General features: G+C 33.5%; 1 protein-coding gene across 1 annotated transcript in view; it reads right to left on the bottom strand.

The window, feature by feature from the left end:
* Positions 1-26,154, bottom strand: part of LOC129738553 (protein lozenge) — a 119,856-nt gene that overhangs the window by 68,249 nt on the left and 25,453 nt on the right. The window contains exon 3 of the mRNA XM_055729771.1: positions 18,124-18,363. Coding sequence (XP_055585746.1) covers positions 18,124-18,363 — 240 coding nt within the window. The remainder of the gene's footprint in view (positions 1-18,123; positions 18,364-26,154) is intronic.

Below are 26,154 nucleotides of genomic sequence, written 5' to 3'. Positions count from 1 at the left end.
CGACTGCTCAAAGCTCCCGAATTTTACTCACAGAACCGAAAGAAATAAACAAAATAAAAAAGTTTTTTTGACTTATTTTCTCGGAAGTTGAAATTACTCACGATCTTCCGGAAAGTAAATTATTGATTTAAATCTTGCATTTTTATTAATTTTAAATGAATTTTATCCTATTTTCTAAAGTTTACCCTTGAATCTCAAAAATCGGAGATGATAAAAAAATAATTCATTCTTGAATTCTGCGCCCCCGTCAAACCAGTTCTAAAATTCTTTGTTTTTCGGAAAAATGTGAATTCTTTTGATTCTTTTGATTCCGAACGTAATAATTTCATTGCAAGTATTTAAAACTGAGTGTAAAACAATGAATTTTAAAACCAAATCCTTATAGTTTAATGTGGTAATGTATTTTTAAATTTGATAACTGAATAGTAACCAAAATTCTGAAAACTAATTTTGAAATCTAATTCTGAAGTATAGCGCCTTTGAAACACTATTTGATTGATAAATTTCCTGTTGTCATTCTGGATAAAAACTATGAAATAATTTGAAACGGAACCCTTATATTTGAATTTTTGATAATCAATCCTGTTCGTTCAAAGAAGATTAAAAATCAATTGAAAATATTATTCCCGGCTTCCAGTATCTTACTCTTTATTAAATAAAAACAAGTATTAGATCTGAAATTGATGAAATAAATAATTTTGATTGCACTTATGACCAAAATTAAACAAAAATCTTGAACTTTACTGACCGACCCAAAATTCTAACTTAAAATCACGCGCTGATCCAAAAATGAAGTTTAAAAAATTTCAACAGAACAATTTTTGAGGGCGACTCGAAATATGAAATTATAAAAAAAAAAAAACAAAAAAAAAACTACTTAAACGTAGATTCAGATGTCCCTGAAATCTCTTTTTTGCATATTGAGGGTGAATGAATTTGCCATCGATCATTTTTGCGGTTGATCAAAAAGGTTGTAGATTTTAGTGAACGTATGATCGAAAATACGAAGAAACGCAATTTTTCGCAGAAAATTTTGTTTTATTGTAACATTGAAAAAAAAAAAAGTTGAACAAAAAAATAGATTGCTCTCGAGAGGACGAATTACTGGAAAATTAAAAGATTTCTAGAAATAAACAAAAACAGATATACAATTTTCCATGGATCTTAAATGTCAATGCCATAGAAAGACTTCAAGTGGTTATTTATAAAAATCGGTTGAAAATTTAAGAAATATTGATACTTTACTATAACAGTAATGTTTGCATTTTTGAATAATTAAGGTAACCACCTGTGTACAATAGAGTTTCTTATCTTAATATAGGAAGAATTTAACATGATAGATCGTACTCGCTCTAAGCTAAAATTGATCACCAGCTTATCAGAAGGTCACATCCAAATCTAAGCAAGATCTGACCATGTGAAGCAGCATTAATGGGATTGTAAAGGATTTTTTTTGCTGCTGCAAAAAATACTGGTTTTTTTCATAAATAACTTTAATCTTCACTAGAGAATTGCTTTTTATGCATATTCTTTGAAGCCTGAATCAAGACAAATATTTCATCTGGAAAACTACAACACGATTAGACTTAAATGAAAAAAGTTATTTAATTAAAATTAAATCATCGTGACTCTGGAAACTCAACTAAGTTAATAAAACAAACACTCAAACATTTGTTGTTATCTCAGTTTCTTGGGTTTTCAACGTTCAAAATTGAATTCAAGAATTTTTAAAACTTTAAACCAATTTTATGATATTTTATTTTTAATTCTAGATGACCGTTATATGTATCTTCGAATTCGATAAATTAAAACAAAGTCGCGAATGCCGTAAAGATGGTAAAACGACTATAATCGAAACAAAAAAAAAAAGATAAATTAAAACAGAAAAATGTTTTTTGTGTTGATAAATTTAAATTCATAAATTTCGATTGTAATTAATAAATTGATAGTTTCCTAATTTTTTCTAAAATATGGAAAATATTATTTTGATGGAAAACCTCGTATTTTATTCTTAATTCCTAGCCTGAAATCTGATACTGAATCCCAAATTCTATTTATTACATTATTTTGATTGAAATCGGAATCCCCGATTATTTTTTCAATCTTGAGACTTTCATGAACTATTGAAATGTCTAGCAACTTTTTTACAGTAACTTTTTTTGTATACATATTGAATTGAGAATATCAAAATTTTGGTAACTAGTGTAATTTCTCCGATAAATTCTGTAACTGTTTTTTATGATGCTTTTTTCATTAAATTCATTCTAAAGCCATGTTAAATTGCGTCTTTTTTTACTTTTTACATAAGAACAATTAGTTAACATCACCAATTTTATTGTATTCTCCAATTCAAAGTTGATAATCCAAAATTCATATTGACATTCAAAGCTTTCACATTGCTCCTCAACTTTCACCATCATTTAATTTTTAATTTTTAACTATAATCTTTTAAAATTGATTACTTGAACTTGTTGACTCGGGACCAACAGAGCACTTTTGATCGGGGAACGATGAGCGTTTGCTGCCGTAAAATCTAGCAGCGAATTCAACTCGATGAAGTGAACTGAACTACAGAGCTACGGCTTGACTAGTTTACATCTGACGATATAGCCTATTGGTAAGGTGTCGGAGAGGTCAGCAGCAGACTCGAGTTCGATTCCTGGCCGAGGTAATTTTTTTTTTAATTTACCATTCATGATCGATTATTTTGATTCATAAGCATTATCCGCCAAACAAGACACCAGAAACATTATGTATGAGTGTGTGTTTGAATTGTTTGTATTATACAAACTCACATATATTAGTTTGTTGTTGCTTTGTTTCATGGATCTACGACTCACCGTTTAGCTTAAAATGCATCGATCATGAATGGTAAATGAAAAAAAAATCACCACCGACCAGGAATCGAAACTCGAGTCACCTGATTATCTCTCCAACACCTTTGCGCTAGGCCAAATCGTTAGATGAAACTAGCTCTATAATTAAGTTTTCTACATCGAGTTGAATTCGCCGCTAGATTCTACGGCAGAAAGCGCTCATCGTGCCCCGATGAATGGTGCTTATACTGTCCCAGGGGGGTTCTCATTATGCCCCTATAGCGACCGATTTTCAGCTTTCGGCGAAAACTTGTAAAATACATTTTTAAACGTTTTTTATATAATTTTTCAATTTTCAGTCAGATACCAAATAGACTCCTTTAGTGTCTGAGTACAAAACAGTGATTTAACTCACATAGCACAGCTGCTTAGTATGATTAAATAAGCGTCCTCCTTAAGGTGGCCATTATGCCCTTATATCCCCTAATTTGGAAGAATTGTTAAAAAGCTGTGAAACTTTTTATGATTCTAGTGATTTCAAATAAAATATTTGATTAATTTCTTGTCTTTTTTTCGAAACAATTAACTTTTTATAGGTTTTTTATATCCAACAGGTGCAACAGGTGTTATGAAAAAAAAAATAAAGATTAAAGTCAAAATGTGTTGAATATTAACTTAAACACATATATATGTATCTAACCATTTCGGTCATCTTCGTAGGAAAAAATGATCTTGATCGGTGCCAATGGGATTCTAAATTAGGTCGATTTTTGTAGAAATGAATGATATTTTTTCGTACCAACTTTGAATCTCAAACCAGGTGCTTGCCGCTTTGAAAAAAAATGAGCCCTTCAACAACTTTCATCTGAATTCCCTGCCCCGGGAATGACTGATGGGCTCGCAGCCCATTGAGTTTCGAAAATGATTCCTTAATTTAACACTCCGTCATATGATTATTTTATCCTCACAAAACATCATTTGCCTGTGGGCAGAACGATTACGATCGTCTATATATGTAGGTAGGTAGCTCTGTTAGCTTGGTTTGGCTTGGATGAACTTGATTTGAATGGAAGCGCGCGAGCTTTCCCAAATCATTTCCATTGGCCGGGAACCCGCCTTGAACAGATGCCATTTATCACCGGGTTTATGAATTTCTCTGCTGCTTCTGCTATGACTCCAAGAGCTGCACAATTGATGACATTTTAATAAACCGTAACCCTATCCATCAGTCTTGCAGGGTACGAAAAAATTGGTTCAAGTTGAGTTCTATGGAGCAGGTTTGATATTTCCGAAAGGCTTATTTTCGGGTCCTCAGATTAAAAATTTCAACATTACTATTTGAAAATTTAAGAGGAATAAAACCTTCGTAAAATTTTTACTTTAGATTTCCAGATAACTTTATGCCCATTCGGAAAATGTTTTTTAACGAAGGGTTGAAATTAACCAAGATGATTCTCAAACGAGATTGCCGCTCACGGCAAATAAATTACCCTATAGCTCTCTGTTTTCTTTTTTTTCTTACAGAGACGGGAAGGCCGCTCGTAAATATTCTTTAATAATAATATTCATAATTATTTGTATCGGTGAGCGTGGCGTGCATATCTCAACTCCTGAAAACTCCATCGGAATGATGTCTGAGTGGGGGAAATAAATCTCAGAAAGTGGTCCGAAAAAAGCCAGGCAGGTATGTTTGTGATGATGCTTGTAGAGTGATTTTTCACTCCCTGGAAAGTTCCGAACCCTTTAACTTGCTGAAGGTGATTCTTCATCGCTGCCGCACTCCCTCGGATGGAACATTCCGCCGTTCTATTGAATGGTATTCAGGGATTATTAACGGCGCGTGTCAGGTCTATTTGTCGAAACTAATCTCTTTATCAGATGTGTTTGAAGGGAATAGCCAAATTTAGAACGTTAAAGCATGGTCCCAAAAATATCTTTTTGATCGAACATATTTTCCTAAATTTGAAGGTGTTTGAAGGATGTTTTAAGTGCTGATGCTTAAACTTTTTACTAACTGATCTAATCAGGATCTTTAAATTATTAAAAAATTTCATTTTATCTATATTCTTTCAAAACTTTGTATATTTAATTTTTTCCCAAAAACTCTCCTAAGTATCAATAAGCTGTTCATATTTTCAGCTCGAAATTGTACCAGTTTCAACACCATTTGGCAAACGTAGCGCCACCGAAATGACTTTGACATATCTCGTCCTGGAGCGATTTGCCTTTACTTTCCGTATTACTCAGTACCCATCCTTCAAACTAAACGAGCAAATAATAACCGTTTGCAAGTTCGTTAGTTAGGTTATGTCCGTAATTATTTCAACCACGCCACCCAATTGCCTTCTGCCCTACGAAACTCGCAAAAAATTGGTAATCATATTATTGTTTTAAGTTTCGAAACCCCCTTTCCGTGAATATTGAGTTGGGACGAACTTTGGGGCACACGCCAAAGACCGTCCGTCGATTGGCATGTGTGCCTGTTTTGGCACGTGGTCTCCTCGTTTACCTGAGCAGAGCGTTGCCTTATCTTGACTCGCTTAATGGACGACGACTTCTGTGTGTGGCGAAGGTGTTGCCCGGGCCAATCCTGGGTTGATGATAGTGATTGCGTGTCTGGAACTTCGCTAAAGAGGGGAAAGATAGAGGGGAATAAAAAAAAAATAACCAGGACTGGAATCCAGACTTTTGGTGGTGGGCTCACTTTGGCCACAAGCGTGCAACCGCAGAAGCAACCGAACAGACGGATGGTCGCGCCGTCGGGTGATCCTCGATTCGTATTCCTATAGCTGCTGTTCTAGTCCGAAGGTCGTCGTATGGTTACCGCATGTGGTCGATCAGCAGTGATGCATAATTAGACCGTTGGCAGTTTCTTTTAAGGTTAGCAGCAAGCAATTCATTCTGCCGATGTTCACAACTTTAACTGGGTTCTGATCTGAAACTGATCTGATCTGAAATTAAAATTAATTCCTCTAGTATCACCTTCTGATAAGTCCTGGGTACCTTGTTCTGCTAAAGATCAGTTAATTTCTGATAAGTCTTGGGTTCTCACTTTGATAATCTAATGTAAAATCGTATTTTTTACTTTAACATATGAACTAAGGCAAGATGGGCACCTCTTGAAGGGGCACATTGGTCACCCTCAACCCTGTAATCTAATTGTAAATTCATGTCATTTTACTTGCAGGCACCAGAGGAAATCCAGGAAACAAAAGTGAACCAAAATACCTCGTCTGAGCATTCGCCATTTTACGTCGAGTGACTTTATTCAACACATGGTATATTTGGCATGGCTGGTGTAAGTATTTTTACGTGTGTATGTTTGTATTCTTTGAAAGGCATTCAGCTCTGGCAACATTGCCAAGTCCATAACGTTTTCCTCGCGTCGGTGTCAAAAATTAACTAATTTCTAGTGAAATGTGTTCTATTAATTCTTTTAAAAGAGTTATTTGATCGCGCGGTAATGGGTGGTCGTCGGAGAAAATGAAATTTCTGGTGAAATAACGTGATTTGGTGGTTTTTCTGTGCGTGAAGTGGTGATATTAAGTTGGAAGAGGTGTCCATCTTGAAAATGGCAGTGACAATTTTGTTTTGGAATTTGTGAGCTTTTGTTCTAAAAGCTTCTTTGAAACGTCAACACAAAGCTCCAAATTGAAGTAACGAGTGTAACAGGCGTTACTTGCAATGAGTTGCATGGTAGTATTGAATGCAACATTGCACGTGACAGCACGGGTCAGTACGATGACAAGAGCTTATCCAATTGGATTTTCGACGGCGAATACGTTGGTAACTGGAAGGTGGCACTGTGCATATAAAGCTAAGTAGTGGCGTTTTTTCTCGCCAGAATATTATGTTTTTATTTATTTTGAGTAATTACAGCGTGTGTTTGGTTTGAAAGCGACAGTGAAAGGAAAGGAGAATTTGGGCTCCACATGGTCAAATCATTTGACAAAGTAAAATAATAAGTTTTAAATGTTTTGAAAACTTCAATTATTTTGTTTGTACCATTTGTCTCTTTAAAATAAGCTTTTAAGTTTTAAAGAAAATTAACAGTTAATTTTTTTTATATATTTCGACATTTGATTTGAAGCGAATGCGGTATTTCGTATTTTTTTTGTTTTTTTCATATTTTGCAACATTTTTAAATAAATATTTCTGATCATATTTTTACATTTTATTGTTATTTATTATCAAATGGTTATATGTAACTTTCATTTATATTTGGAGATGTGCATGGAAGAAAAAGAAGGACACTGTATTGATATCTGATTTGATTAGTATCGAAAAGATAGTTTGCATAATTCATATTGCTAGCCGAATAAATCCATTACCGTAAGTTGGGATGAAAAAGACCAAAACGTCCCCAAGGTGGTTTAATTGTATTTGCATATTAACTTTTATTCTTTCAGATACGTATCCTTTTAAAACAAAACACCATTTATAATTATTTTTAAAATTCATACATATGGGAACATCCATAAATGACGTAGCTTTTTTTAACGAGTTTTTATCAGAGGTGCAAATGAACGTTCAGCGCAAACGTCGTCGAGAAAAAGTCGCAAGCTGATTATTTCTTGAAAAGGTTAAGATCAGCTACGACGCCTAACTTGTGGTTGGAAAAAATGAACGCATCGCAACGACGCTGTGGCACGATTGGTTCAAATGACTGCATCTCTTAAGTTCATTCCGATGCTTTGCGAACAGTTCGCCTACTGATTTTAAGGCGACGTCAACCGAAGGATCCGTTCGTTTGAATTTATCGGGGATAAGTTCAAACAACCTTATCGAGATAGGGTCGTTTGAACGTTCAATTGAATGTTCACTTTTGATGCGTTCGGCAGCCTAAGGCAAGACGCCGAGCCGTGTTTGGATGGGATGGATTATTGATATGGTGCATTGCTTGCGTGTGATGTTCGGTCGTCGCTCGACGATAGAGGGTGTCGGGTGTCTTGTAGCGCGCGGACGACTTGGTAAAGAGAATGAGGCGCAGTTACAGTTTCATTTAACGGTGCAATTTTACTGAATAAAATGCAAACCGCCCAATTACGGTTGGGCTTGTAAGGCTTGTAAGAGATTGTTTATTCTTTTTCATTCCATGTTAGGTTCAGAACTGAAGCAAACCGTCAAGACCCGCGAAATTTAATTCAAATTTTCAGATATCAGATTCAGATTTCAGATTTTAGATTTAGATTCCAGATTCAGATTTCAGATTCAGATTTCAGATTCAGATTTCAGATTCAGATTTCAGATTCAGATTTCAGATTCAGATTTCAGATTTAGATTTCAGATTCAGATTTCAGATTCAGATTTCAGATTCAGATTTCAGATTCAGATTTCAGATTCAGATTTCAGATTCAGATTTCAGATTCAGATTTCAGATTCAGATTTCAGATTCAGATTTCAGATTCAGATTTCAGATTCAGATTTCAGATTCAGATTTCAGATTCAGATTTCAGATTCAGATTTCAGATTCAGATTTCAGATTCAGATTTCAGATTCAGATTTCAGATTCAGATTTCAGATTCAGATTTTAGATTCAGATTTCAGATTTCAGATTCAGATTTCAGATTTCAGATTCAGATTTCAGATTCAGATTTCAGATTCAGATTTTAGATTCAGATTTCAGATTCAGATTTCAGATCCAGATTTCAGATTCAGATTTCAGATTCAGATTTCAAATTCAGATTTCAGATTCAGATTTCAGATTCAGATTTCAGATTCAGATTTCAGATTCAGATTTCAGATTCAGAAAGCAGATTTCAGATTCATATTTTGATTCAGATTTCAGATTTCAGATCCTGATTCAGATATCAGATTCAGGTTTCATATTAAGCATTCAGTTTTAGAATTAAGGTTAAGATTTTGGGTTAAGATTTTAGATTCATATTTGAGGCCCTTGGAGCCAAAAGGGGTATAAGTGCAAAAGGGAAAAAATCGAGTTAACCATCTAGAACAAATCTTCGACTGTCAAACATCATATGCTATTTTAATCACAATTTTATTTCGCTATTTTCTCATGTTTTGATATTGTTGAAAAAATCCTGCTTACTGAAAATTACTTTTTGTTTGGAGCCAAAGGGTTATAAGTGCAGACCCATTTGCTACCAAGTAATTTACTTATACGGTATAAGTTATACCCCTTTGCCACCAACCCAAACGTCATTTCCATTTAAAGTGTTCATTCCATCGGGACGAAAAAAATATGGAAATTAATGGGCATTTGAAAAGTAAATCATGTTAGAAAATCTACCACCAACAGTTAATCATTTCATTACATTTAGTGATAGTTCTGGTGAACAAAATATTACCAAATTTTTCATTTTTTCTATTCTAACCCCAATAAATGAATTCCAAATTTCTGATTTCGGGTCTTAATCAAATGGTGTACGCCATGAATTTGGGACTCAATATATTTAATCATCAACTCATTAACTCATATATGTTAAACATCAACTCATATATGTAAAACATCAACTCATAATGAGCGGAAGTCCATTTCCAATCTGAAATCTGAATCTGAATTCTGAATCTGAAATCTGAATCTGAATCTGAAATCTGAATCTGAAATCTGAATCTGAAATCTGAATCTGAAATCTGAATCTGAAATCTGAATCTGAAATCTGAATCTGAAATCTGAATCTGAAATCTGAATCTGAAATCTGAATCTGAAATCTGAATCTGAAATCTGAATCTGAAATCTGAATCTGAAATCTGAATCTGAAATCTGAATCTGAAATCTGAATCTGAAATCTGAATCTGAAATCTGAATCTGAAATCTGATATCTGAATCTGATATCTGAATCTGAAATCTGAATCTGAAATCTGAATCTGAAATCTGAATCTGAAATCTGAATCTGAAATCTGAATCTGAAATCTGAATCTGAAATCTGAATCTGAAATCTGAATCTGAAATCTGAATCTGAAATCTGAATCTGAAATCTGAATCTGAAATCTGAATCTGAAATCTGAATCTGAAATCTGAATCTGAAATCTGAATCTGAAATCTGAATCTGAAATCTGAATCTGAAATCTGAATCTGAAATCTGAATCTGAAATCTGAATCTGAAATCTGAATCTGAAATCTGAATCTGAAATCTGAATCTGAAATCTGAATCTGAAATCTGAATCTGAAATCTGAATCTGAAATCTGAATCTGAAATCTGAATCTGAAATCTGAATCTGAAATCTGAATCTGAAATCTGAATCTGAAATCTGAATCTGAAATCTGAATCTGAAATCTGAATCTGAAATCTGAATCTGAAATCTGAATCTGAAATCTGAATCTGAATCTGAAATCTGAATCTGAAATCTGAATCTGAAATCTGAATCTGAAATCTGAATCTGAAATCTGAATCTGAAATCTGAATCTGAAATCTGAATCTGAAATCTGAATCTAAAATCTGAATCTGAAATCTGAATCTGAAATCTGAATCTGAATCTGAAATCTGAATCTGAAATTTGAATCTGAAATCTGAATCTGGAATCTAAATCTAAAATCTGAAATCTGAATCTGATATCTGAAAATTTTAATTAAATTTCGCGGGTCTTGACGGTTTGCTTCAGTTCTGAACCTAACATGGAATGAAAAAGAATAAACAATCTCTTACAAGCCTTACAAGCCCAACCGTAGTTGGGCGGTTTGCATTTTATTCAGTAAAATTGCACCGTTAAATGAAACTGTAACTGCGCCTCATTCTCTTTACCAAGTCGTCCGCGCGCTACAAGACACCCGACACCCTCTATCGTCGAGCGACGACCGAACATCACACGCAAGCAATGCACCATATCAATAATCCATCCTCTCCAAACACGGCTCGGCGTCTTGCCTTAGGCTGCCGAACGCATCAGACGAACATTCAATTGAACGTTCAAAAGTGAACATTCAATTGAACGTTCAAACGACCCTATCTCGATAAGGTTGTTTAAACTTATCCCCGATAAATTCAAACGAACGGATCCTTCGGTTGACGTCGCCTTAAAATCAGTAGGCGAACTGTTCGCAAAGCATCGGAATGAACTTAAGAGATGCAGTCATTTGAACCAATCGTGCCACAGCGTCGTTGCGATGCGTTCATTTGCAATCAAAAGTCGGCGTGCTATGTTCGCAAGCCGACGCTTCCGAAGATAAAGTTAGTTTGATCTGGTCGGGAAAAAGTCGAACGCTGCATGCAAAATGATGCGATGCTTTGCACCTCTGGTTTTTATACCCCCCCCCCCTCCCCCGTCGTAGCATTTCGTCACAAAGTCATAGACCCCCCCTAGATAATAACGTAGCTTTAATAAACCCCCCCCCCCCCCCCATTTAAAAAAATCGGTTTTAAAATTTTACTTTTATTATCAGCATTTTGCAAGAATAATACAAAAAATAACAAAAAAGGGAAAGAAGTTAAAAATGGAAGTTTAAAAAAGCATATCAATCAGTCAAAAAAAATCAAGCTACCTTTCAACAAACAGGATAGCTAGTAACTATTCAATCAGTTGCGTCGGTCCAAATTATCTCCATTCGGGATTCCAATGAAATCGTTGGGCAGCTTTCCTCCATCGTCTGTTCGGCTGGAATAATTGTCAACTGCCTCCACTCACTCTCTATCGTCCTCCGGAGTGATGACCAGCACTTCGTGTCCTCTTTTGCCTACAATTCACTTTGGACGAATCTTTCTATCCGAGACTGGGGCCTTGTGAATTTGGCTATGCTCCTTTTGGAGAACATTTGAAGCTAAATATAAATTGCATTTTTTGCATGTACGCTCCTTGATCCCCTTGAAAACAGTCGGGCAGCAGGAGCCAAAAGCTATATGTTCAGACTAGATTGAATTCGGCATAGTTTTGCTCAATTTTGATATTTTTTTTAGATATTTAATTAAAGCTACGTAGCTTAACTTGAACTCCTACCCCCCCTCTCGTCACACATCGTCACACAAAGTCAAACTCCCCCCCTCCCCCTCAAATGCTACGTCATTTATGGATGTTCCCTATAATCGTATTATTCAGACTTTTTGAGTAATTTTCCTTACGGCCATATACTTTCGTTTGGGGTAGGGATATTTTCAGAGGGAATGCATCTGGGGATAACCTGAAGAAACTATAGCAAGCGGAGTGGGTTGCCAACCATTGTACACAGCAAAAAAAAATGTAACGCTGGATGATGTAATTTGTGGAGACGACGTAGTTTTAGGGCTTTCTGTTGTTATAATACATCTAAAGGACGTACCCGTATGCGAACATGTCGTGTAGTGTAATATCACAACCTTCTATGTGATATTGCATCAAGTAGTCAATGTTTCCTCAATTGACGTTCAAATGTTATTCATTTCAAAAAGTAAGAAACGGATTACGGATCTCAGCTATATTTGTTTGGCTTGTAAGTACAACCAAAATTTTATAAAAATGTAAGCAAAACCATAGCTTCAAATATAATTTGATTATTTTTCATTTTTAGGCAGATTCGGCAGGTTTGCATTTGCGGTACAAAAATAATTCAATAATTATCAAACAGCCGGGTACATCAAGAAAATGTAATATTAGGTACCATTTGCGACTCAAGTTATGTGCAGGTATTTGATGTAATATCACAACACTTTTTTTGCTGTGTAGGTTTCTGAGGGTTGGATGCCTTCCTTCGACGAACCATCGGCCGTGGAAGCCCTAGAATTTTATTCGAAGGCCAAGCCACACAGACATAGGCAGGACCTTGCTACCGATGGAGGAACCATACATACATACATACATACATGTTTGTATTCTTTGAAAGGCATTTTTCAACGTACGGTAAACTGGGGGAACTTTGATCACCGGGGTAACTTTGATAAACATGAAATTTTTGCAGATAATCATCATTAACTAAATCTTAAGTTAATATATCTGAACACTGTTTTTTACGTTTGAAATCCTATACATTGAGTGTCAAATAGGCTAAATTTTGTTTGTATTTGGAAATGTTTTTATATTACTTAAAATGTAGTTCCAAAGTTTTAAAATATCTGTTTTTTAGAAGACTCACAAACAAACACCTTTCCTGATAAATAATAGCATTTAGAAGAAAATGGGTTGTGTTATATGAAAGTTCAACTTTTTTTTCCTTTTTATTGGTATAGTTTAAGAGTTATTTTGTGGTCATTCTGTGGTAATTTTTGGATATTTAAAAAAAAAACAACATTTTCTATGAAAAAGCCTGTAAACTGCTTAAAACCATATCAAATGGTTAAATTTCAATAAAAAAAAAACATAGGAACAGTGGGAGGACCTAGGGAATTGCATGATGGTGAAATTTCATTTGTTTTTGAAGCCAGAAAATATTACGAAATGTTTATAATTTTTACCCCTAAATTTATGCACCAATATTGTCCATCTTTTGAGTATATTTATTTTTGAAAGAAAACGTCGAGTGCTAACAAAAAATAACTGATAATGATGTTTTAAGCCTTTTGTGCTAATTGCCATTAAAAGAATAATTTTGAAGATGGTGAGATACCTTGAAACCATAGTGATCAAAGTTACCCCAAAACATGTAATCTGTTTTTGTAACAAACATTTAGTTACAGCCACTAATGTCGATTAAATATTCTGCTATCAATGATGATGCTTTATACTCCTTATCTCAGTTAGTATTTCATAACTTTTTAGTGTTTCAAAAAAGCAACCCCTTCCAAAATATTCGAAAATGAATTAAAAAAGTGATCAATGTTCCCCCAGTTTACGGTATTTCATTACTTTTTCCATTTTAAGTCATTCAAAAATAAACGTCCTATGGATTAGAAATCAGCACACAAATGTAACTCACAGAACAACACACAAAATCAATAAAGGTACGACACAAAATATAGTATATTTAAGTCTAGGTTGAAAATGACAAACACAGGGTTTTGACTAGGATGGTCGGTTTTACCGATTTTTTTTTTCAAATTCGGTATTTGTTATTGATAAAACCGATAAAACCGGTATTTTTACAAATGATATCGTTTGGCGTAAATAGCTCAGAATTCATAACGAAACATTTTCAATTGAAATGGATGCTAATGTGCATTTAAATTTTCCCTTTGTCATAAATCTATCATCACCTTCACCCTTTGTCATAACAATTTTATTTATCATCATCATTTTATTATTATATATAACTTCGCTGTGTGGTTGCCGCAATCATAGTGGTTTTATATAATTTTGAGCGATTTTTTTTTCCTGTACTCTGTAGTATTCAGTATGTAGTTCACAGTATTCAGATTTATGAACAGATTATACAGATTCGGTAAAAGTTTTTAAGGTCATTCATGAAGATTATATAAAAATTTGTAAACAAAAAGATTTTTTGGTAAAAAATGACTTCATTTGATCAAGCAAAACATTAAAAAAAACTGTCACAAAGTTTATGGTGCAATCACAGAATTGCAAATTTTTGTTGTCCAAAATACGGGTATTTTCCTGCAACCTCGACCGTGTTCGCATTTCCAAAATGAAAACAAACAAATAGGAATAAAAACCTGTTAAAAAAAACAGACAAAATTTAGCAATAAATATAATTGTTTAGATCTGATACGTACGCTCTGTTGTTGCTATAAAAATGTAGTAAATTTATAAAAACTTTGTTACTGATTTATCTGGAAGAAGAAGATGCTTCAACAACGTTTAAAATAAACACAAAGTTCCATCAACTACTAAAAAATATTGATAAACAAATGTCAAACAAACATTCAAACATGTGTTCAGTTGATGACTCTTGTGAAACATTTAAAGTATTAAAACAAAGAAGAAATTTTCTAATTAATTTTTTCCACGTTTTTGGTTTTCAATTTAAAATTTCTGAAAGCTCGGCCCTGCTTTGGAGATTTTTAGATAAAATATTTTTACATTTTTTGAACAAATTTCTGTTTTTTGTAATGAAAAGGGGCCAGTTAAATATTACGTAACGCAAGTTTCGAGCATTTTAAACCTCCCCTTTCTCCCTACGTAAGACATTCGTCTAAGAATTTTTAAGCAAAATCCACAAAGCGTTTCAAGCTGCTATACCCCTCCCTCCTTAAAGCGTTACGTAATATTTGAATGGTCCCAAAATATATTAAATATTGTGAAGCAATCTCAAATTTCCTGTAGCTGTATCTTTTATTATTCATTGTACACTTTTACAGTCTTTAAATGTTGCGAAACGTTGTTTGGATAGCGAAACTGAAATTTGTGAAAATTTTATGAAAAAAATATCAGCAAAGAGATATGGCAGATTGTCAATGCTGCCACTATAGTTTTCATTCCAAAACTTACATTGAATAAAATCGGAATATTTGAACTCAAACATATTTTGTAAAAAAAAACCATCTACTTGTTTTAATTTTATTACAATTCCAAAAAATTATGAAAAATATACCGGTTTTTTACCGTTTTAAATTCGGTATTTCCGGTATTGAAAAATGGACGGTTTTACGGGTTTCGGTAAAACCGGTTAGACCACCCTAGTTTTGACATAACGAAATTATTTATGGCTCTGAATGACGACATCTTCCAAAGGAACGGCAAGAGCCTTTACAAAACATATTTTCAATTTCACCCAACTCGGGCTTTTTTCTGGTGATTTTCATCAACTTTTTAACACAAAGATAGAACGAAACAAGACACAGTAGTTTTCATGCGATTTGGATACATAATTTAGCAGCACACTAATTTTAAAATAAAGTGGTTGTTGTTTATTCGAATGACCTTTATCGCTTTAAAAGCGAAGGAAGAGAGGGGGATGCATTTGCCCATTATAAATTCAAGAAAAAAATCTTTTGGATATTGTGTCTTTTCTCATAAATCTTATGATTCCTACCTTTTGTTTAACGGAACATGATCAAGATTTTGTGTTTACAACTGATTACTCACAAGTATGAGTAGTTAAAAAGATGAATAGAAGAAAGTGATAATTAAATGTGCAATGTGCACTGCTTTAAATAATATCACAATTCGCTTCCTGTAGTCATTATGGCTTCAACTTCCCCATGATTTGAGAGAATTTTCTGCATTTTAAGCCTTGAATTTGATTCTACATATGCTACCAATTGAGTTACAATTTCTTTTGTTTGGGAATGGATAATTCTCAAATAAATTTAAAACAAATGATGTCTCTGCCCTTTCAAGAGATTGATTTAATTACTGCGGAGACTTATGAAAAATGCGAATAATTTTAAGTGTCTGCTTTGGGTAGGTTCTGACGATTTTTGAGATTTTTTTTTTGTAAATGTGTATAAACTCAAACCATTATCTGTCAATTCAGGTGTCATTGCACAACAGGGACAAAAAAGTATAAACCGCGAAAGAAATTCAATATCATCCCTAATACATGAACCAAATCTATGAAAATATACCTTCCATTAGTAAAAATGTCCGGAAAATCGGTTGCACATAGTTTCAGACGCCGCACTACCTCACGAATGGAGATATAGTCTCATTTTAACCACTCATTCCCCTATATTTAAAAAACAATGCAGAAAAACACTGATTTGGACTAGAAAATCCGGAACAAAAGTAGACCTATCTTGTGTAATTTTTTCGAGGAATCAAATGTAGGCTATTTAAGCTTCCACACACATCGGAAAATGGAGTCATATGGCTGTTTTAACCTTATTCTCCTAAATTTTTTACATATTACAGAAAAGCTTGTTTGGACTTGATAGTTTTAAGCCAATTGAGACTTATGTTATGTGATTTTCTCTGAGAAATTGAATGAAGGCTACTAGAGCCACCGCACGAATTTGAAAATGGAGCTATGGGTGTTTTACCCACTATTCCCATATATTTTTCAATTAATAAAAAAAAAGTTCTGAATAAAAAATTCTGAACCAAATGTGACTGATTTTATGTAGTTTTTTTTTTCGAGGAATCGAACGAGGCAATTTGGGCCAATGCACGTATCAAAAAATGGAGTTGTGGCTTTTTCACCTTCTATTTCCCAACATTTTTCAATCAATTCAGAAAAAAGCTTTGTCGCACATGACAGTTTTGGAATAAATTGGGTAATATCTGGAGTGATTTTTTTCCGAGGAATCGATTAAAAGCTTTTTGAGTAATCGCACACATCGGAAAATAGAGTTATGGCTGCTTTACCCTTAATTCCCCTACAAATATTTCAGAGGAACGCATGTTCGGACATGAAAATTTAAAATCAAATGAGACTTATCTTTTGTGATTTATTTTCCGAGAAATCGAATAATGGCTGTTCGAGTCACCTCACGCTTTTTAAAACTGTGTTATGGCTTAAATATTTGAAAAATGTAGAGGAATTTAGGGTTAAAACGGCCATGACTCCATTTTAGAATGCTTGCGGTGGCTCAAATGGCCTTCATTTGATTTCTCGAATAAAAAAAACACACTAGATAGGTCACATTCGCTTCAATATCTTACAGTCCAAAAGAGTTTTTTCTGAACTATATTGAACATGTTGGGGAAACGAGGGTAAAATGGCCATAACTCCATTTAAAGATGCGTGCGGTGACTTAAAATTTATAATCTCGCTTGATTCTAGATTTTAAAGTCCGAACATACTTGTACTCAATTGATTGAAAAATTTAGGAGAATTAAGGGTAAAAACAGCCATAACTCCAGTTTACGATGCGTGCGTTGGCTCAAACAGCCTTCATTTGATTCCTCCGAAAAATCACACTATATAGGTTTCATTAGATTCAAAGTTTTCAAAGCCGAACATGATTTTTTCTCAATTTGTTCAAAAATATAGGAGAATTGAAGGTAAAACAGGGTTATAGCTCCATTTTTCTATACGTACGCCTTAATTTGATTACTTGGAAAAAATCACACAAGATAGATGAATTTGGTTAAAGTTTTCATACATAAATTAGTGTGCATCTGGATTGTTTACAAAATATAGGGAAATTAAGGGTTAAAATGGCAATGAAAAGTATATTTTCATAAATTTGGTTCATGTAGAAGACTATTATTGTCTGAGGGTCTTAAAACCAATGAGTTAAAAAGTGAATAAAAGCTGATTTCAAGAAAACATGCCTCAAAGTTTTCGTTTTTTTTTTGTTTGTCTTTATCACTTGAAATTTATTATTTTGGCACTTACGCCTCTTTGGTCTCAAACGCCTGATATTTTTATGGCAGTTTAGCACTATGACACTCACCGTCGGCATTACTCTACTATTTACAAAATATTATTCAACATGTTTTAACTGGGCATCAATTTTCATACGTGAACGATTTCTCGGCTCGTGTCTCTACCTTTTTATCAAAAACCATATGGTCTCCCTTCGTTTGAAACACTCTGACCTTCCCTGCCCTCAAAACAAAAAAGGCTGGCTTAGGAGAACTAACCCCTTAATAAACTCACCTCGCCCGCTTCGTCCGACGAACCGCAAATCGTTGAATTTGGCCACTTGGTTCCTCATCACGGCGGTACAATTCCTCAGCTCCCCGCAGAAATTCTCATCGTTTCCGGCCCGGATCGTCACCATGGTTCCATCGCAGACATCCCCGAGGGATACCACCTTAAAAGCCGCCGGCAGCGTTTTATTCGAGCGCCAGTGATTGGGAAGCGCCGAACAGAGAAAGTACGGACTTCCGGTTCGAACTGTGGGGGTGAAAATAATAAAATTTTAGAATTAAAAACTAACTTTTACTTCTTCGATGAATACACAGATGTATACAATGGTATAAAAACTATAAAGAGAGGTTCATTGATCTAAATACTTCAGTAGACATATCCTTACTTGGCTCAAAATCTCGAAATCTCTTCGAGTATTCCTTAACGATTTCAAAGAAGCCTAATAAGAGCTCCGAACTACCTTTCTCCGTCAAGTTTGCTTGAAACATTGATTCCTTCCAGTTCATCAGTCTGATCCAGATTTTGAATGAAACTCTTAGCCGAACAGCATGGATGATACCATGAAACATTCTTGCTGGACAGTTTTTTTTTATCTTCTGTTGCCTGTATTTTGTTTTGTCCCCAATTTCCTCACTGTTTGTAGTTGTTTCATGTTTCCAGCGTTCTTAAAATATTGAATTACCTCGTTTTCGGTTGATTTCTAACGATCTGTGCTAAGTTTCATTATATTGGAAGTTTCAACCGGTTCAGTTCAAGATGGCAGAATTAGACTAGCAGGCAATATTTCTTTAAAAAATAACAAATAAAATCCCCGCGTCATCGACATTCTTGCCACTGAGCTGTGGAAGGTTTATGTTCCCGAAACAGTTTTCCTTTCTGTTTTGATTTGAACTATTCAACCGAACAGACAGCGCCGGAAAATGCGGAGAAAAGCAAAAATCTAAAAGAAAAGCCACAAGCCGTTGGGCGCTTTAGTAAACGAAAACCACGCAACCAGTATAAGCAGCTTAGGAAAAGTGCAATTGCGGTCAGAAGTATTCGTTCGATGATTGCATTTTGTGTTGTTATTTTCAATTATTTTGGAATTTCTACATTCTACCCAAGTGATTTAATTTAATTTTGAAAAATATCCTACCAATATTCTACAGTTTTATAATTTTCAATTTTTTTTTGAAAAAAGGGCAACGAAAAATTTTGGAGTGTGTTTGGAGTATCTTGATTATTTTGAAGCAAAATTTTACTGTGTTGAAAGTTGAAATGAGAAACATCTTACGCTTGACAACATTCATTCCAAACTACTGGCAGCAGTTATTTAAAAGTTGTAATCCAAGCCAACCAAGACGGGTAGGTAATTAGTTTCATCTCATTACGTCGCCAGTGAGTGAGATTGCAATAATGCATTTGCAGCACAGAGATTAGCTTCAGACTAAATTCAGACTAGGCTTCATGAAGGTTTCTATTTCAGTTCCCTTTTAGTCATCTGCAAGTTTCTGTAGTAAGTTAAATACTGAAGTGCTTCATCGATTCAGAGCATCAGATTTTTCTAGTGTTAGGTTTCAACCCCCTGAAAAGGTTGAAGAAGGTGAGACAAAAGTTTCGTTCAGTCCAAATCAAAGCATTTCATTCAGTTTATTCATGCAGTAAAACGAAAACACTTGCGCGTTTTTTTTCTGCATCGGTGCTACAAACTAGTTAAAAGAGAAACTACCTTTGGAATAAGTTTCATCGGCTTCTAAATGATTGAATCGAAATGGAATAATTTTGGAAAAAAAATCAAAATGATATGAGAAATACCAAGTTCAATTTGGATAAAATTTATTAATTTAATTTTTCTGGAAGTAGCAAAAAAACGATGTTTCAGCTGATAACTTGAAAACCTTTAAAGGAATGATGAATTCTCTCTCTACGTTCTGCTCTATTTGTAAAATATCCTCGCTATAAAGCAATGTACTACTAAGGTTTCCCGCCTGTCGCAACACCAGCTCACCGTTCCTTCCTGGCAAAGACTTGGGGAGGCTGCAAAGCATCTCAAGAGAACTGCAACGGATCGAATTGCTTCTGATGCTCGGAAACATGGAAAACTGTCGACAGCGTATATATTTTAAGCGAGAATTAACTGAATAATGAACTGGCAAAATTTGGATCAAGAGATCACAAACGAAATGAAATGAGATAAATCAAGATGAAAACAACTGCAAATGTCACAATTTCATATTAAAACCTTTTCCCACAGTCAGTAATATTTTAAGAAGATTTAATTTCAAACAGTTTTGTCCCAGAAAAAACAAGGAAATTTTTTTGTTTGATTTTTTTTCACATTAATTTTCATCTGGGTTTTACCATAATTTAAAAAAATTTCTTGAATAAGTTTCCATAAAAATATTTTTCGCAGACAGAATCTTTGAGTCAATGCCCATCATTGATTGAAATTTAAAAATGTGTTACCTTCAAATACAGTCTCCTTGTTCAGAGAAAGTTTTAACTTCCCAAACTTCAAGATTTCATTTCCTAATGTTTAACGTACCGGTGGTGTACCGAAATTCAAATTTGGAGAAAAATAATAACACTACCGAAATTGCAAAAACATTTAAGCAATTTATTTCCTAAACTATACTGACTATACTGACAAAAAATTCAAACAGACACCTTGTGAAATATATCTTACTTCTTTATTTTGAAGAAAACTTCGAAAGTTTAATAGGTTAAAAACTCTGGGTGCATAATTTTAGATTTTTTATCAACGTAAATCAGCCGACATCAAAGCTACTGATGCAAAGTTAGTTCTTGATAAAAACAACAGATAGATATCTGAAATGCTGTGATTCGACCCAAAAACTCTTTGACGATTCTCTGTGATGTTTTTTTTTTTTTTCAGAAATTGGATGGAAAAAACTACAAAAAAATCATCGTTAAATTGAGTTATTGCGCTTCTAAATCGCTTGCACATTACCAAAGTCAAAATATAGCTTTAGAAAACCAAAAATTATAAAAATCTGGAAAAAAATCTAGAATCAAGAATGTAGATTTGAAGAAAGTCGCTTAAAAATATGTGAATTTGAACATTTTTCTATGATTCCGACAACCTTGCTCAACATCTCAATGCAATGATACAATAATTCAATTAAAAAAATGGTTTTCACCGTTTCAACGTCCTACGCTAAGAAGACAATGATTTCTTGAAAAATATTTTTTTCATACTCTTAGTTATCACTGTGGTAAGCTCCAGAAGATTTTTAAATGGTAGTGATGGCAAACAGTACAATCGATTCTTACAAAAAAGTTGTAAGAACTTATGTTCGCCAAGAAAAACTATTAAAAAATTGACAGAATTTAAAAATGACAAAGATTTAGTAATGTACCTTTTAAATTATCGGGTATTAAAAAAGCCATGTTGAATTTCTGTTTTAAACATGTAAATTTGTTTTATCTTTCTTTTTTCAGATTTGTTTTTGCCAAAAATTTGTGGTTATAAAAATTGACGTATAGCTCTGCTCATTATTTAAAAAAAAAGTTATTTTAAGTGCGGCCCGCCGACAATTATTCAAATTTCAATGGGCCCGTTGATTCAAAAGGTTGCTCACCCCTGTCCTAAACTATCTCCTTACTAATGATTTTACAGGTAAGATACAAAAATATCAAACTATGTAGTTTAAAATTAGTTGTTATTTAAAATTCATCGGGAATATGCGGAAAAAATCGAAAATCCCTCCTAGGAATCGGAAAATTTTGGCTCAGCAACTCAGCACGTATATTTCAGTGCCTTGGAATGCTCTAGAATAAGGTTGCCAGAATTTTTCCAGCTTGTATCCGGGCCGGACAAATCCGGGCAGTTTTATACAAAAACCTGGCAAAATCCAGGCATTTGACTTTAAGATTGATGACAATAAATCCGGGAAAATTTGGTTGAATCTCAGAAAAAACTAAACAAAAATCAAGAAAAATAATTGAAAACCATTTTTTTTTCATCAAAGTTCATTGAAAAAATTTGTATTGTAATTTAGGCTTCCTACAAACCTTTCATAATTATTTTTATATGCCATGTTAAAAAAAATTCGATACAAAAATAAAAAAAATGGATACACAAATAAAAAAAAATACATCACAATTTGTTTTTTTTTTTTGTTTGATTTCCCAAAAAAGTGAATCCAGGTAATTTCTATTGAAAACCGGGTCGGGCCGGACTCTGCCCCCATATCCGGACAAACCCTTAGAAAACCGAGCAATCTTGGAACCTTACTCCAGAACAACTGAAAATTGTGTTTTCAAGTTCCCGTGTATTATGTATCAGATTTCTAATGATCATTTCTTAGAGTTCTATGTAGTAAATCGAAGAGAAAATTGAAAAAAGTTTGTTTCTATGAATTCATTGTAGCGCCAAATTAATGATTTGGAACATTTCACATTTCACGATGACGTAAATTTAGTTCCACAATTGTTTTATTAAAAAATAGCTTTCTACCGCAGAGTTCCATTATCGTTGACTCTCTGAATAATGGAGTGGAAAATGTTCGGAAACTTTTTTAATATATACGAATAAACTTTCACTAAATGTGTAGTCCTGTTCCGTTTAGGCTTGGAGCTTATCTTATCTTTAGTTGAATTTTTGTCAAAAATATTCAAAAATACACTCAAACGAGGTATTTGTAATTAATAAAACACATGATTGCACATATCTTCTAAAAATTACCTGCTTGTGTTTGTGGCTGTTTCGATCATACAAAATGTGCCATTTAAAATGAATCAGCTCTTGTACAATACATCTTTGTATCATTATATATGTAAATACTCTAAGCATGGAATTTCCGTTCAAACAAAATGTTTTCCCTTTGTTTTAAATACCTTTTTGCTAATACAAAGGTTTCGAATGTTTAACTAGATACTAATTTTTCTTTATACAGGACCCATTTGCGTTTGGCAACACACTCAAAACATTGTGTAACCAAAATCGAATGGGTTTTTCATCAACTTCTTTTCTCACTTATTACTAATAAAAACCCATTGATATTAACTAAGATTTTTCATATCAATTTTCAATAATTTTTAGTGATTTGTTTTATTTTTATAATGTTTCAGACACATTTTGTTTTCAATGTTTATTATTTTTTCCATGTTTGTTATTTCTTTCACTTTACATCTTATTTAAATTTTTTTTATTCCTAGTCCTTTTTATATGTTTTTGAGTAGGTATAGAATTTTTTTTTAATTTTTTGTCAATTTGAAGTGCTTTAAAGTGCCATAATCAAAAATGACTGTACATCACTGGTATCACTGCTTTGCAAATCGGTTCAATTTCTGTTTAGCTTTAAACTTATCGCATTTTTCGTTTTGGTTAAATTTGTTTTGTTCTTATCGATTTAAAATGGAATTCCTTATAAGCAAGATTTGAAAATGCGCAAGATTAGGTTTTTTAAAATTGAAATCTTCTTGAATATTATGCTTTTATTACTATGGTTTGATGAAATAACTAATTTATGATGCGGAAACGTTTAATTAAAGCTTTTGAGATAGATAAAAAGTTATTGAAATTAAGGAATGCCTTAGGATCGTACAGGATAAAAACGGGAAAAATGTGGAAAAATAAAAATTGAATTTGAGAGGCAACCCTGTAAAAATAATCTGAAAAAAAAAAACATAATCATAACACCACCTTAACAAAAACCTCAGCCCCAACCTCAAACCATGAATGTTTATGATAAATTTTCGTAAAGGGCGAACATGAAATGCAATTTCCTCATTGGATATTAAATAATGAGCCTCTTCAAAAATCCATACTGAGATGTTGTTGTTTTGATTTTTAATGACACAAAGTGGTGCCAAGTAGAATGATTTAACAGTATGATACTGATGCTTGAGGAATAACTTGAATTTAAAGATATTATCACCAGTTGTAATCCTATTCAAATGTTTTGAATATCGTGAAAATTGCATTATTTCGTTTTTTTTTAAGAATGACATTTTACTCTGATCTCCCTTCAATTGCGGAATAAAAGAATGTCATTGTACTTACGTACCGAATATCTAACACATAAGGAATGAATCTCTCGATTGTTTAATCATGTAAAAAACTTTCTTTTATGAAAAAATTCGTTAGAAAAACTTTTTTTTTAATTAAGTCTTATGTAGGAACTTTGCAGCTGTTTCAACTCCTACAATAATTAACATTTAATTCTTCAATGAGGAGGAAGAGTTTTTCGCTTTCATCATGAATTAAGAAGAGTATTTATTAATTCAAAATCTGTAAACTTAAGAATAAATTATTCAGTTTTATATTTAATGATGAAAATTGTGTGCTTTTTTTCTGAGATTCTATTCCATCGTCTTTCTTCAGTCCTATCCTAACATCTCTTAACATATAAATTAAGGTTGCTAGATTGCCCGGTTTTATCCGAGTTTGTCTGGATTTTTAGGAATAGGATACAAAATTAAGAAACAGCCCGGCCCGGCCCGGTTGCTCGGATTTCTTTGAATGATTTTTCCTGGATTTATTAACTTTATTTGTAAAATAAAACAAAAAAAAAACAAATTGTGTTGTAAACTTTTTAATAAATGCCTAGAAAACGAAATTTTTGGAGCAAGTTTTGGAAAAATAATCATGAAAGGTTTTTCAGAAGCCTGAAATAGATTTAAAATCTGTCGATGAGTTTTGACAAAAAAAACTAACTTTTTCCAAACTTTTGAAGAGTAGTTTCTCACTTTGACCAATTTTTTCAGGAAATTGTCCAGATTTTTGGTCGCCAGTTTTGAAATCAAATGCCCGGATCTGTCCGGGTGGTTTTTAAATAAAAAATGCCAGGATTTGTCCGGCCCGGATGCGTCCAGAAAAAATTCTTGCAACCTTAAATAGATAAAATAAAATAAAATGAAATAATCCAAAATCCAGAAGTTGTGCCTTCGAATAATTTTGAAATTTTTTGAGTGATTCAAAGCAAAGTAAATTATATTTTTGGCATACCATATGGCATTACTCATGAGGTCAAAAGCTCGGCCAGTTTCTAAGTTACGGCTGAGGCCAATCATTTACTCATACTAACGGCCGTCGATAGCCTTATAATTATGAGTTGATCATACCATATTTAAGTTCCATTTTTTTTAAATTTTTATATGAAGGGTTAGTTCAAAATTCAAAGTGTGTATGATGGTGTGTATGTAAAAAACAAATCAGGATATCAAATGTGAATCCTCGATTAGGAAAACAAATTTCCATGATTTATTTCCAATTAGGAAAATTTCATCAAAACACGTTGTTTATAATATTCTTAGAGTGTTCAGTGTCATCGCAATAAAAGACATATTTAAAGGTCGTTTACAGTAGCAACTTTTTATATTTATTTTATATCGTCATTTTACTAGTAATGAGAAAATTAATGATAAACTAAAATTGAAAGTGAATAAATATAAAGAATCTCGAGTTCGATTATAAACCTTGAAAATATATGCAATGGGTCTGATTCTGCGATGTACTCTAAGTTATTCGACGAACTTGGCTTTTTTATCTTGATTTCTACAAGCGCTACATGCAATAAAAACCAAGGTGGTGTTACCGTATATTAAATTCCCGATTCAGCCATTTTGGCTATTTAGGCTATGCAACTGCGGAACTCATGGGGTATGTTCACCAACAAACCACAGAAAAGCTGAGCAAATTATCTTATGTTTGTAAACAAACTTATTGAGAGCCCCGCTTACTCCACGCCTACTTACTGTGTAAAATGGAGAACCTCGTGTTTTAAAAAATCTTGATAAGAACCAGCTCAGAAATGCTTCGATTGTTGTTCGAAGCTCATTCGAACACGCTAAATGAATAAAGTTTATTAAAAGAAAAAAAATGTTTCAAAACTTTTGTTTGTTGATTTGAACCAAGGTAATTAAATCTAAAGGTTCTCTGACTTTGTCAGTAAGTAGGCGGGGAGAGCGCGGTGAGGTTTAGTGAATTTGTTTGTAATCATCGGAAATTTTTTTCCAGCTGAGGGTTTGTTAGTAAACAAACTCCACGAACTCCATAGTAGCCAAATTAAAATGGCTGACTCGAGAGTTTCT

The sequence above is a fragment of the Uranotaenia lowii genome, chromosome 1 (genome assembly GCF_029784155.1).
Source record: "Uranotaenia lowii strain MFRU-FL chromosome 1, ASM2978415v1, whole genome shotgun sequence".
NCBI lineage: Eukaryota > Metazoa > Arthropoda > Insecta > Diptera > Culicidae > Uranotaenia > Uranotaenia lowii.
The sequence above is the reverse complement of the archived record's forward strand: the minus strand, read 5'-3'. Positions and strand labels throughout refer to the sequence as shown.